Source organism: Orycteropus afer, unplaced genomic scaffold (assembly GCF_000298275.1).
Source record: "Orycteropus afer afer isolate SDZICR_OR568_19922 unplaced genomic scaffold, OryAfe1.0 scaffold00002, whole genome shotgun sequence".
Lineage (NCBI taxonomy): Eukaryota > Metazoa > Chordata > Mammalia > Tubulidentata > Orycteropodidae > Orycteropus > Orycteropus afer.
Genome location: NW_006921589.1, coordinates 26,005,674 through 26,020,822, shown reverse-complemented (window position 1 = coordinate 26,020,822; position 15,149 = coordinate 26,005,674). Strand labels below are relative to the sequence as shown.

Here is a 15,149-nt window from a genome sequence, read left to right as displayed (position 1 = left end):
CAGCCAAACACTTTAACCACTGCACCATCAGGGCTCCTGGTGAATCAGCAGATGTACTATAATTTAGTTTCAGATGTGGGATCACTAGTATCAACACATTGGATTAGCAATTTCAATTGGAAAAACATGTCTCAGATGTCATTTTTTTTTCTGTGTTGTAAAAGTTGTCCTTCAGCTCGTACAGGAAACCATGCTGCATGCATATACAAGGCCCCCAGTGGCTCTCCTCATTGGGCCATTTTAGAACTGTAGCAGGTATAGTTGTCAATATGAAGTGAAATAACAGAGTCTACTCATACTTCAGTTGAAGAAGTAGTATCAAAGTTTACTAACAAGAAAACCTACTGTTAGGCAGATTATAGAAAATCAGACCATCAGAGCAGGAAGGGACCTGAGGAATCTTCTACTCCAGCCCTTTGCTTTGTAGAAAAGGAGATGCCTACAGGGCACTCATCTGGCTCCTAGTAGAAGCTTCTAATTGTCCTTTGGCTGTTACTGGGATTAAATGAGTTAATATCTGTATAGTCTTAGAACAGTGTCTGGAACATAGTAAGTGGTCAGTAGATGTAAGTTATCACTCATTATCATTGTTGATATTGGCAGGGCCCAAACAGGAGCACAGATACTCTGACCGTCCAGTGCTCGTTATCCAGTTGCCATTGAATCGATTCTGAGTCATGGTGGCCCCTGTGTGTGGCAGTAGAACTGTGCTCCATAGGGTTTTTAGTGGCCTAAAAATCGGCCGAGTTTTAGGGAGTAGATCACCAGGACTTTCTTTTGAGGTTCTTCTGGATGGAGGTAGACCACCAGCCTTTTGGTTGGCAGCTGCGTGCATTAACCATTGCATCACCCAGGGACTCCCAGCATTACCCATACTGTAAAAGAAGAAATGTGTTTTGGGAGTTGAGTCAAAATACACATAGTGATAGCCAATATGAGCACTTACTCAATGCTGAATTCTGTGCCAAGTATTGCATATATGGGGTTTCATTTAATCATCCCAGTGGCCTATGAGATTCATACTCTTATGTCCATTTGACACATGTGAAAGCTGAGTTGTGTTAACTCTTCCATAGTCACACCATTAACAAAGAACTGGGCCAGATGTTAAACCTTGCAGTGTCTTACTTCAGCTTCTGTGTTCTTAACCATTATTCTATACTAGGAGCTGGCAAATGACAGCCCACTGCTCAAATCCGGCCACACCTGGCTTTGGGTTGTTTGTAAGCTAAGAATGTTTTTTGTATTTTCAAATGATTGGAAAAATCAAAAGAAGAAGAATATTTCATGACATGTTAAAATTATATGAAATTCAAATTCCAATGTGCATAAATAGAATTTTATTAGATTACAGCCATGCATTCATTTACATACTACCTGTGTGTCATCAGCACTCCCATGGCCGAACACTGGACAGACACTGTGTCCCACAAAACCTAGAATATTTACCATCTGGCTTTTTCAGGACTTTTTTCCCCATTATCTGTTCTATACTGTTCCTCAGTGATTATATTTTATGAGATTTCAATTATTTAGAGCATAATTATGCACTTTTCATAGGACCCGTTTTCTCCTGCTTCTTATCTTTGGTTGGTTCCATGTTAACTCACATATGAAACTTTGTTTCCAGTCGACTGTGGGCTGTAGCCATATATGGTTTACCTGCCCCTCATGCCCATTTATTGAGCTGATTATTTAAACCTTCAAGTACAGAAATCATTCTATTTTCCTTCCTTTGTAGTGGTTTGCTGTCTTCTGATTATGTGGAGATTCACTATGAAAATGGAAAACCACAGTTTTCTAAGGTATGGCTAATAGTGTATGGAAGTTCTGTAAGGTAAATGTACTTAATCAGAGCTGTTCAATGTACTGAATGATTTTGATGTCTATTTCAATAAAATCTCTTATCCTCACATACAAGGGTACTGTTTTAATGAGACAAAATTTACTAGCAGTTATAAATATTTGGAGAGCTCTGGTGGCATAGCGCCTAAGGCATTTGTCAGCTAACCAGAAGGCTGGAGGTTCAAACCCACCAGCCACTCCTCAGAAAGAAGATGGGGCAATCTACTTCCGTAGAGATGCTGCCTTGGAAACCCGAGGAGGGGTTACTATGAGTCGGAGTTGACTCGATGGCAGTGAATTTGGTTTGGTTTATAAATGTTTGAGATAACATAGAGATTCTGTATATTCAGGCCCCCCCCCAAAAAAAAGTGTTTATTGTGTTGGTTTTATATACGATATCTTATGTCAGTGAATGGTATAAAGAAAGTTCCGTATCAGATAACAGTTAAAAGTGGTTGATAAAGGAGCATCAGGCTCACGTGTACAGAATCTGAATCATAGGACTGAATGGGCTGCTAGAGCAACTTTTTGGTCCAAACGATACCAAAGGGCAGAGGGCAGGTGGCAGAAGGAAGGTTTAGAGAGCGAGCCCCCTCTTCATTTTCACATTAATCCAGTAGGTATTACCATTCTTGTTCTACAAGTGAAGACATTCAGACAGAGAGAGGGCAAATAAACCTGCTCATGCCACCAAGCATAACATATAAAGTGTTTGGGTACTCGATCTCCTTCTATTGGAGATCGCCTATTGTTCTCTTCAAGGAGGATCAATAAGGAGGATGTGGGTTTAGATTAAAGCAAGAGAGAGATTATTCATAGCTAAGGAGCACAGCGATTTCCACCAGTTAAGGGGAACATCCCCAGAACAGCTACAGAGAGAGACTGTGATGTTTAGGAAGTCAAGGGTGCCACTGAGCCTCAGTAGTGTCCCCAGATGACACGGGCATGGGACAGGGCACCCAGGGAAACAAAGTGGTGAGGCATTATTTGATTTGTTTCTAGATTGCTAACCAGTGTCACATAAAAGCGGCACCTTTCATGTGTGGGCTTGCTGAGTTGTGCAGCATAAAGAATGGAGATTTTCAGTCTGATAGCTTCTCAACAAATATTTATAGGTGGCCTTAATTACAAATACTGTCTGGGGACCAGGACATTTCTCAGGATTCATAACTGTCCAATTAATAGTGGGCATATTTGTCATTTGATATGTGTTCTAGCTTTGAATTCTGTGGCACAGATGACAAACCTCTGTATATTCTTCTTACTCTCCTGCCAGCTCTTGTCTTAGGCTGCATCTTGGGGTTTGTTGAATCTCCTTAAAAGCTAACGCAGTGGAAAGTGAGCAGAAATGCTAAATCGAGCATGGCACTGGGGCTTCCTGGCATTTGTACAAACCAGAGCTCCTGTCAGCTGGGCCAGCACTGGGAGCGCTGCGGATGCTGAATCATGGTCTGGAGTGGAGAAGACGGCCTGAGAACTTTATAGACTCAGCAAATGAGCCGCCTTTGCAGGCTGCAGTAACCCGATCCAAACTTCTCACTAAGATCAGTCCATTTTCTTTCTTTCTTCCTCTTCTTTTTCTTTTTATTTTTTTAAAGAAGCTGACTAGCTAATTGGACTCAAGAGGTCATTTGAGGTCCCAAAAGAAAGAGGGAGGTTTGCCATTAGTAAGACACCCTAAATCTTGTATCAGGTGTAGCTGAATTTTAAATAAAGGGTATTTCAACTTTGGCAAAAGACCAAAAAACCCCAAACCCAATGCTGTTGAGTTGATTCTGACTCATAGTGACCCTGTAGGACAGAATAGAACTGCCCCATAGGCTTCTGAGGCAGTAAATCTTTACAGAAGCAGACTGCCACATCTTTGGCATTTTTGCCACATCTCATGGAGTGGCTGGTGGGTTTGGTTACCAGCAAAGCGCTTAACGAATGTGCCACCAGGGCTTCTCTGGCAGAAGAAGCCACCTGCAATTGTGTTCATTGCAGTTGGCGTTTGTGATCATTGCTTTTCTCTCATTTATCATCCCTTTTCTCCAAACAGCTCATTTGCCCAACCTTACTGGATTCTTGTATCACTGCACCAAATATTTTTCCCAGAACGTTCTTTGTGCTTTCTTTATGCAGTCATCCTCATGGCTCAGCTCAAGCAAACTTCCTCCATGAAGGATTCTTGACAGCAGGAAGCAGGGATGGTGTTGGCCTTTGTAAACATGGCTCCTAGCTGGGAGGTGGGGTGGGTGTAGAGCAGAGGGGATTTGAAAAGTCAATGTCCTGAGGACCCTGTCTGTTATCTGAGTAAGAGAGAGGGGATGGGGACTGTAGCAGCAAAACAGTGTTGCTAAGATGCAATATCCCTTGTTCTGTTTGAATGACTGCCTCTTGACCTATATACATGTTTCTCAGGAACAAAATTAAATGTTCCCTTTCTTCCCAATGTTATCCATATTTGTTATGATTCACACAGTTCAGGTCTTTGCATGGTCAGTAAAACACAGGTGAACATCTTTCTGGTATTCTTTGCTTTCAGCCACAAGATACATCTGACATCAGCAATGATATTCCTCATTCCATGTCCCCTTCTGAATCTGGCTTGAATTTCTAGCAGTTCTCTGTTGATGTATTGCTCTGTTTTTGAATTATCTCCAGCAAAATTTTACTTCCTTGTAACATTAATAATATGGTTTGATAATTTCCACATTCTGTTGAATCACCTTTCTTTGGAATGGTCACAAATACGGATCTCTTCGAGTTGGTTGGCTGGGTAGCTATCTTCCAAATTTTGGGGCATAAAGAAGTGAGTACCTCTAGTGCTGCATCTATTTGTTGAAACATCTCATTGGGTGTTTTGTCAATTCCAGGAGTCTTGTTTTTCATCAATTCCTTAAGTGCAGCTTTAACTTCTTCCTTCAGTACCATCAGTTCTTGATCATATTCTACCTCCTGAAATGATTGAAAGTTTAATAATTATTTTTGCTCTCACTTGTACTAGATGGAAGATTTTCAGTTTCAAGTGGAAATTATTATTATCACTTGAGTTAATTACTCAAAATATTGATCTTCCTGAGAATATGCTAAATACATTATAGAATATGAAAGAAAAATAGGATTAAAAAATGCCTCATGTAGTCAAGATAGCAGACATCACTGGCTCCTCACAAAGCTATTTAAAGTTTGAATGGTACAATTTAGATGAACTATAAAATTTTTAAATAGCATTGGAACAGCCAAACTGTCCTAATCTTTTATTAAACTACTGTAAGAACATTTTTTCCCCATTGAATTTAATGAAGGTAAATAATTAAACTGTTAGGTTTTCAGGTTCCCTGATTCTCAAGGATACTTCCTTCATTTCCTTATTCTGCAATATTTGCATTTAGACTTACATGTCAATTATCAACATCTTTTCTATGGTTGTCTTGCCACCAGCCACTGATTTTTAAAAATAATTTGACACACTCTGCTAATTGGTAAGTTAGAAGTATTTAAAATATGCATATAGAATAGTCATTTGAATATTTTTATTATTCATATTTTTATTATATTGAGAACCTGGCATATTATAATATACATAATTGCAAGCTTAAGCATATATAGTTTATTTTCAAATGTTTATCTTGGTCTTCAGGAGTTGATTGAAAATAACAGTGCTTAGTTACCATGAGTATCCAGCTTTATGAAGTTAATAAGAACTGGCTAATCCTTGGGCATTTGGTGGTTCAAACCCACCATGCACTCCTCAGAAGGAAGATTGGGCAATCTACGTTTGTGGTGATACCACCTCAGAAACCCAAGGAGGGGTTGCTATGAGTCAGACTCATAGCAAGTGAGTTTAATTGTACTTTACAGAAGCAGATGAGATAATTAAATAGCCACAAAGGTGAGGGCAATTTTAAAATAAATTAAATAATAGGTTCTATTATTTAATTAAATATTAAAAAAATATATTCACTGCCAGCAAGTTGATTCCAACTCATAACAATCCCCTTTGGGTTTCTGAGGTGGTAAATCTTTAGGGAAGTAGATTGCCCAGTCTTCCTTCCATGGAAGGGCTGGTGGATTTGAACCACCAACCTTCTGGTTAACAGTCAGATGCCATAGGCACTATATAGGCAGCATCACAATAAATGGAGAAAAGATTGAAGTTGCTAAAGATTTTATATTACTTCATTCCACACTCAACACCAATGGAAGCAGCAGTCAAGACATCAGATGATGTACTACACTGGACAAATCTGCTGCAGAAGACCTCTGTAAAGTGCTGAAGAGCAAACATGTCTCCTTGAAGACTAAGGTGTGCCTACCCCAAACCGTGGTATTTTCAGTCACCTCATATGCATATGAGAGAACAAAGAAGACCAAAGAAGATTTGATGCTTTTTCATTGTGATGTTGGCGAAGAATATTGAAAGTATCATGGACTACCAAAAGAATGAACAAATCTGTCCTAGAAGTGCAGCTGGAATGAATGCTCCTTGGAAGCAAGAATGGCCAGACTTCGTCTCACCTAGTTTGGTCATGTTGTCAGAAGGAACCATTCCCTGGAGAAGGATATCATGCTTGGTAAAGTGAAGGGTCAGCAAAGAAGGGAAGGCCCTCAATAAGATGTATTAACACAGTGGCTGCAATGATGGGCTCAGGTAGAGCAAGGATTGTGAGGCTGGCACAGGATTGGACAGTGTTTCGTTCTGTCATACATAGGGTCGCTATGAGTCAGAGCCAACTCGATGGCACCTAACTACAACAACAATTTACTTATGAATAAAGAAGACTGAAGAAGAATTGATGCCTTTGGTTTATGGTATTGGTGAAGATTATTGAATATATCATGGGCTGCCAGAGGAACAAACAAATTTATTTTGGAAGAAGTATAGGCAGAATACTCCTTAGAAGAGAGGATGAGACTCTGTCTCACATACTTTGGACATGTTATCAGGAGGGACCACTCCCTGGAGAAGGACATTATGCTTGGTGCAGTAGAGGGTCAGTGAAAAAATGGAAGACTCTTAACGAGATGGATTGACACAGTGGCTGAGATTAAACACAGTAGTGGTTGTGATGATAGCACAGTACTCGGCAGTGTTTCCTTCTGTTGTACATTGAGTCACTATGAGTAGGAAGTGAGTCAACAGCACCTAACAACAACAATTATTTCATTGAAACAGTAGGTTCTGTTTCCATCAAATTTAGTAGAATCAAACAGTCCCTGCCATTAAAAAAAGGTAATACTGGGGAACCAAGTTATCATTAGAGTCTCAAAGTTGTTATCTCCACCTCTTCTGATTAGCAAGTGTTTCAAAAGATGTACGTGGTGTCCAGGATTCACTATTTGCAGAAGCTTCCTGTGGTTTCCAGTGGAATTCTGAGCTTGGCATTCTGTGAAGTAAAATGACTGGTATTTATTTGAGCATGCTGTCTGGCTTGTGGGCTGTTCAGCTTTGTGGAAGTGGTGGCCTGACAAAATTAGGGAGCTGACTTACTAGGGTTTTTAAGTTCCTTTTGACTAGCCCAAAACATTTATTTACCTATAAAATGCTCAATTTTTATTGAATTTGATTTACTGTTTTGAATATGAAAACGCTAAAGTCCATATGGATGTAACGAATTAGCCACTTTTGGTTCTTCTTCTTGCTGTTTGCCTCGTCACAGGCCCGTGATCCATTCATAGTTGATGACTGCAGACATGCTGGCCAGTCCTCTTGAGCTATCTGAGGTCTTGTTGGCCAGAGAATGAAAGACTAACTTGACAGCCTTAAGATATGAAATTTAGTTTGGATTTTGCTGTTGTTGGCAGAATCTTTTAGCACTTTGTATCTGTCTCCCTGTCTATGTCCCATGGAGATAGTAGTTAAGCTTGAAGATCTGAGCATTAAAAATAGCTAGATCCTTGGGTGATTACCCAATCATGGTTGGTGAAGCCCTCTGCAAGTGAAAGTGCATCTGAGTGGCTGGCTCCTTTCTGCACTGACCTGCTGTTGTCATCTCTGGGATTTTCTCTTCTCTCTTGCAGGTTATTTTATATGAAATACCTCAAGATGTTACTTTGTAATGGTATTTACAAAATGAGGTATAGGTCTGAAGAATTGCCAAACAGTACTTTTCCGATAACAGGTTTTTTTTTTTTTTTAAACTTGGTAGGAATTCAATAAAACGAAATTTAGGAATCCTAATAGAGGCAGTCCCCAGATTACAAAGGAGTTCCATTGCTAAGTCTGTCTTTAGGTGAAATTTGTACAGAAGTTGGAAAAGTTAAGTGTGGTTTGCATCTGTCAGTCAAATATTTGTCTTAGTACTTAGTATATCGTGTACCTTCCTATGCATAAAAATCATCAAAGAAATACTTCCAGATACACTAAATTTGTTTAACACAGTAATAAAGTAATAATCAGAATGTTTGTTATTTTTAACCATTGCATATACCTGAAATTTTTATTATAATAGACTTTACAGGGATTAGTTCCTAACTACCGGTTATATGGACATTTATAACCCAGGGACTGCCTATACTAAATTTCAACATACTACGTTGCTTGTAGTACTTCATGTAACTACACAATTTAGATATTAAAACTTTCTAATGATAATAAAGGAGTTCTGGTAGCATAGTGGCTAAGGCACTTGACTGCTAACCAGAAGGCTGGCGGTTCAAACCCACCAGCCACTCCTCGGAAGGAAGGTTGGGCAATCTACTTCCATAGTGATGTTGTTGTTGTTGTAACAACAACAACAACATCACTATGGAAGTAGATTGCCCAACCTTCCTTCCGAGGAGTGGCTGGTGGGTTAGGATACTGCCTCAGAAACCCAAGGAGGGGTCGCTATGAGTTGGGTCCGACTCGATGGCACATAACAACAACAACAACAATGATAATAAACATCAAGGATACAATCTTACCTCAAGTGTCATTTAAGGTCCAGAAAATCTGGTGATTCACAATCAAATATACAGGTAACTCAAACAGTTCTCTTCAGATAATCTTCTTAATCCAAAACCGAAAGAGTATTTTAGTTTTCTGTGGTTGCTATAACAAAATGGCACAAAGTGGGTGACTTTAAAGAACAGATATTTATTTTCTCACAGTTCTGGAGCCTAGGAGTCTAAATTCAGGGTGTCAACAGGACTGTGCTGTGTCTGCCCTAGGAGAAGATCCTTCCTTATCTCTTCTTGCTACTGGTAGCCCAGACGTTCCTTTGCATTCCTTACCTTGTAGATGAATCCTCACATGGTGTCTTTGCCCTGTGTGTTGATTCTGTCTCTGTCTACTCTCCTCTTTTATAAGACGCAACTTAGAAACCTATATTGATAGACAAGATGAGGACCGACCCTACCCTGGTAGGACTTTATTAACTGATAACAAAACACAAACCTTGTTTCCAAACAAGGTCACATTCACAGGTGCAGGGCTTAGTACTTTAACATATCTTTTTTGGGTGTGCAACTGTCCATAGCAGAGAGCACATCCTTCAGTTCTCAATGCAAGTGAAATAAATTTGTATGTAGGAAAGGACTTGGAGATATTTTATGGGGAGAAGAAGATAATTTGTAGCAAAATCTTGAAGATACAGGGTTTTTTGGAAAGGTCAAATAAATATGACAGTGTTTGCTATATACTTACTTCTAACAAACACTACACTTTAAGATAGCTCTTTGGTATGATATGAAGTGCTACATGACCAGTTTGATTGAATTTACAGTTAGATATGGTTGTTTTTAGAATCATGTGAAGAGTCTGAAATTTAATTGCAGAATATGGACCTCAAATTGTTGAGAAGTGTGATACCATTTGACCTTGTAAATCCCATTAATGAATATGCAAATAAAACTTGATATATTATATGCAAGTCAATTTTTATGTATGAGGTTGCTTTCTGAGAACAATAAAGTATCTTTTACAAAATATTAACAAGGTTGTCATGCCAAATTCAGACAATTAATATCGAGAAACTGTTGTAGTTACTAAGAGAAAAGAACTAAACTGAATTGGTTGTGGCAGGAGGTCATTTAGTGTTGGGTGAACACCCTTCAGGCATCAGTCTGTTGTAATACAGTATGACTGGAAATCATCAATAAAAGTCAAAGTATGTTCAGGATATTCTATTTAAGCAAACAAATAGGAAACATGCGGTTAAACAATGTAGATTTCATACATGTATTTATCTCTTTTTCCTCCCAATAACTCACTCAAATAACAGTTAAGGAATAAAATAAGCTATAAACTCACAAGGATGAAGAGACAGCAGATGAAAAGTGCCAATAAAATTTTAGAAGATGGGAAGTAGATGGATGAGGGTAGCTGTCTTAGGTTTGAGTATTTCCTGCTCTTTTAAATTCCATTGGAGGAATCCAAGAAGAAACAAGCCAACTCATGTCACTTAACTTGGAAAGGCCCAAGAATTGAAGGTCCTGGGAAACTGAAAGATTGATTGAAAGTCTTTATGGAAGTAGTTAAATCCCTGATGTTCTCCCTGCCTCCTATAGCCAGGGGCTCATTCCTTCCCTAATCTGGTGAAAGAGCTCAGTTTGTGATGAAGAATAGAAAAGAGGAAATTATCAGAGACATAACAAAAGGCAGCTTCCTAGAACTGAAGTACATGAGTTTTTTTTTTTTTAATTGAAAGATGCCACAGAGTGGTCAGCTCAATGAGTGGACAATGAGGGAGGTACATTATGGGATTTCATGAAAATGGGGACAATAGAATTTTCCAAGTCTCTTAGAAAGGAGAAAAAAAAAAGCAAATTGGATTTTATAGAAAATTCTAATGTTAGAATAACGTTAGATCTTTCAGCAGTAAAATTAGAAGCTAGAAGACTGTGCACAATGCCTTTAAAATGCCAAAAGTAAATAATTTCCAATCTAGAATTCTCTACCCACCCAAATTATCAGTCGAGTGTGTGGGTTAAAAAAAGACATTTTCATACATCCATGTTCTCACTAAATTCATCTTTCATGAACACATTTTCAAGAAAGTACCAGAGGACATGTGCTTCCAAAAGGGGAGGAGGAAACCATGAATGGGGAAGATACGGGATCTAGGATTCAATATAGAAAGGAGGCAAAGGGAGTACTGAGTAGGATGTAGAGAGACGTCCTGGATGGCAGCTGATGATGATGATAGCACTGTAGTGGGCAGTGTTTCCTTCTGTTGTGCATGGGGTAACTATGAGCAGGAAGTGAGTCCACAGCACCTAACAACAATTACTTCATTGAAACAGTGCATCAGGGCTGGAAGGCAACAAGACTGGACTGCAGCAGGAGGTTGGAGGGAAACAAAGTGGATATGATAAATAACCTGATAGGTTTGAACATACTGAAAGGAGATTTAGAGGACTGTCAGCTAATAGGAGATACACAAGTGCTACATACATGGAAAAATAAGCAAACAAGAAAATGAAGCAAGCATTTTCAAAAAAACAGTTAAACATGGAGCAAAGATAAAATGTAATTATAGTAGCAAAGCTGTGAACAATATTTGCATAGTCACAAACACTAAATAAATATTGATTTAGTCAAAAAATGGTGATATGTATTAGAATGTATTTGGGGCAAGAGGGGTTTTCAGATATTTATATTAGGAAGATAATGTCTAAAATGGAATAAATTAAAACATGGTAGTATAAATATTTCATTCTGAAATATATATAAACACCAGAAGAAACAGTTAAAAGAATGGTTGCCTCAGAGGTGAGGAGGGAAAGAGAAAGGAAATGGCTGTGTTTTTTATGAATAGGATTCATACTACTATTAGAGTTTCAAATCTATGTTCATACATTATTTCTATAAAATATTTTTTAAAAAAGACAAGAAAGCAAATAGTAAGGTTTTGTATAATTTTCCATAAAAAATGATTATAAACAGCATTGTTGAGGATCTTTCCTCAGTTAAGTAGAAAATCTTATTCGATAACACTATCTGGTATCTACTTCCTGGCCTGCTGTAAAATGTATACAAGTTTTACCAGTTACATCACTGTTCTATTCTTTTTAAAGCCATTTCTCCTTTATTAAATTTAATACACACCTAGCCATTATAGAGAAGGTGAGTAATTGTGCAGTCTCCTTGGAGATGTCATATCTACCAGGAGGGGTTTCTAGGACTGTCACAGTACACAGTCTTGTCCTTGCATCTTGTATTCCTTTTTGCTAAGCAGCCCTAGTGAATCACATTGCATACAACATAGTTAACCAATTAAACCACCTTCTTTTTTGTAGGGCGGAGAGCACTGTTACTACCATGGAAGCATCAGAGGCATCGAGGGCTCCAAGGCAGCTCTGTCGACCTGCAACGGACTTCAGTACGTGGAGTCTCATTGGGTCCTACCACCCTTCCTACTACCTTGCATCCAGTTACCCTTTTCATTTTCTCTTTCACAGATATTTATTAAGTGACTTTTCTGTGCCAGTCCCATATTCGGGTTGGGACATGCAGTGGTAAAGAGGAAAGGCTTGTCCTCTTAACACTTAGAGTTTGCAGGAGATTCAGAGAGTAAACAAATTGGTTGTTAGAAGCCATCAAGTCAGTTTTGACTCACAGTGACCCATGGGGTGGAGTGGAACTACCCCACAGGGTTTTCTAGGCTAAAATCTTTATGGGAGGAGATCACCAGGTCTTACTCCTACAGAGCTGCTGGTGGATTTGAACCACCAACCCTTTGGTTAGCAGCTGAGTGCTTAAACCATTGCACCACCAGGACCCTTTAGACAAATGATTACACACGTTAACATTTAATTACCATCTTGGTAGGTGCTGTGAAGAAGGACAGGAGCTTATGGAGGTGGCTGAACCTAGTCCAGGAAGGTTTCTGAGAGGTATATTTCTGAGGATATACCACTCAGGTTAACCTGAGGATACAAAGGAGTTAACTAGGAGCTAACTAGGGCTAGGCTCTGAGACACTTAAGAGCTCATCCATATGCTTTGAGGCAGGATCTGAAAAGGCTGTCTCTAAGCATCTTTCAGTCTTGAAAGCAGTAGAACTTCATGCAATGATCTTACTTTGACTCCATGATAGAAAAGAATCTTGAAAATCTTTTTACCTTTTTTTAAAAAATCTGACTCTCTCAAAATTCAGTGTTATTCGTAACACATACTCCTTGAGGGAAGTCCACAACATACCTCTGTTCATCTTTTCAGAGCCTAATGTTTTATTCTCAGGCATGTACAACCTTTCTGTATTCTAATAGAGGTTATTTAATTTACATAAAAAAATTCTGCTAGTTGTACATTGTGCTGAAATAGTAATTTGAGATTCTGGAACTCTGGTAGCATAGTGGCTAAAGCACTTGACTGCTAACCAGAAGGCTGGTGGTTCAAACCCACCAGCCACTCCTCGGAAGGAAGGTTGGGCAATCCTACTTCCGTAGTGATACTGCCTCGGAAACCCAAGGAGGGGTCGCTATGAGTCGGGGCCGACTCGACGGCACATAACAACAACAACAACAACATACCAGATCAGTCTTCTAATCATTCCAATTAATTTTAAAAAATTATATGAGGTATCATCTATCTGCTCTTGGTATTTGTTTTTTCAGTTTTTGTACCTGTAGGCTGTCTAGTAGAATGTGGGGACCACAGTGACATTCTATACATATAGATATGTGGATTGGACTTAGGCACTACCAAGGTATTTGTTCAGACACTTTATTTTCGAAGACACAATAAGTAAAGCCAACTTGCGGACTATTTCTTGCCATTTACTGTGCTTGCTAATTCTTCCTTGTGTGGTTTCTTGTGTTATAGTGGCATGTTTGAAGATAATACCTTTATGTATATGATAGAACCACTGGAGCTGCTTCATAATGAGGTAAGTCTGACTATGACATCAGTTTCTTTATGGTGCTGTACTCTGCCAGCATCTTTGCCTTTGAGTAAGTAGTAAAGAAAAAATAATATAGATTTCAAAGTGTGTTGTACATATTGCCATATTTCAAATAGAATGACACCATGAGTTTAGAAACTTGAATTAGTCATCCCAGGCCACACACCAGTAAGAGATGATATTGTTGTTAGGTGCCATCAAGTCGGACCCGACTCACAGCGACCCTCTGTACAACAGAACAAAACACTGCCTGGTCCCGTGCGTCCTCACAGCCATTGCTATGTTCAAGCCCTTCTTGCAACCACTGGGTCAATCCATCTCCTTGAGGGTCTTTCCCTTTTTTCATGGACCCTCTACTTTACCAGGCATGGTGTCCTTCTCTAGGGACTCGTCCCTTCTCACAACATGACCAAAGTAGGTGAGATGAAGTCTGGCCATTCTCACTTCTAAGGAGCATTCCGGCTGTACTTCTTCTAGGACGGATTTGTTCATTCTTCTGGCAGTCCATGGTATTTTCAGTATTCTTCTCCAACACCACAATTCAAAGGCATCAATTCTTCTTCGGTCTTCCTTATTCATTGTCCAGCTTTCACATGCATATGAGGCATATGAGGTAAGGGATGATAAGAGGCATCAAACTTAGGTTTTCTAAAGCTAAGGCTAATATTCTTTCTGGTCTATGGAAAGAGAAAAACATTTTGTTTAGTGCTGAGCAACTCTTTTCCTTTAAACAAACAGAAAACAGTTACAGTGGAGTCAGTTCCAATTCATAGCAACTAAAGAGCTTTTGTTCTTATTATCTTCATTAGCTAATTTTTGTGTGCCTTAGAAGTAGAGAAATTTGTGGGTTGAACTCTGATTATATGGTGTAACATTTAGGTTTCTTAGTTGTTGTTGTGTTGTTACGTACTGTCGAGTCAGACTCGACTCATAGTGACCCCTCCTTGGGTTTCCAAGATGGTATCATTACGGAAGTAGATTGCCCAACTTTCCTTCCAAGGAATGGCCGGTGGGTTTGAACCACCAGCCTTCTGGTTAGCAGTCAAGTGCCTTAGGTACTATGCTACCAGAGCTCCTAGTAGGTTTCTTAGAGATAGGGGAAAAAATAACGTTTTGAGTCCTATACAGGCCAGCCACCTGTATAAGAAATCATATACTAAATTTAAATTTTGATGTATATTCTTCAGCTATTGTATTGAGGCCTTCCTACATGCTGGATATTATTCTAGGTACTGGTGAGACAGTGGTAAATAAAACAGATGTAGAGCCTGAACCTCACAGAGCTTAAAGTCTCTAGGGGCCGATAACAATAAACAAAATGAGTAAGTAAATACGTATTGTAGGTTAAATAATGACATATAGTAAAGAGAAAAAGTAAAGCCAAGAGGCTGGCAAGGAAAGTTAAGTTTTATATTAACTGTCCTGGAATGGCCACAATGAGAAGTTAAGTTTCTAGCCAAAATAAAAAAGACTCAGTAAACTTCATAATGGC

The 15,149-nt window shown here is 39.0% G+C and overlaps 1 protein-coding gene across 1 annotated transcript in view; it reads left to right on the top strand.

Moving 5' to 3' along the window:
- The window catches only part of ADAM23 (ADAM metallopeptidase domain 23), a 219,287-nt gene that overhangs the window by 112,290 nt on the left and 91,848 nt on the right, over positions 1 to 15,149 (top strand). The window contains exons 4-6 of the mRNA XM_007934813.2: positions 1,742 to 1,805; positions 12,052 to 12,134; positions 13,579 to 13,642. Of these exons, the coding sequence (XP_007933004.1) occupies positions 1,742 to 1,805; positions 12,052 to 12,134; positions 13,579 to 13,642 (211 nt within the window). The remainder of the gene's footprint in view (positions 1 to 1,741; positions 1,806 to 12,051; positions 12,135 to 13,578; positions 13,643 to 15,149) is intronic.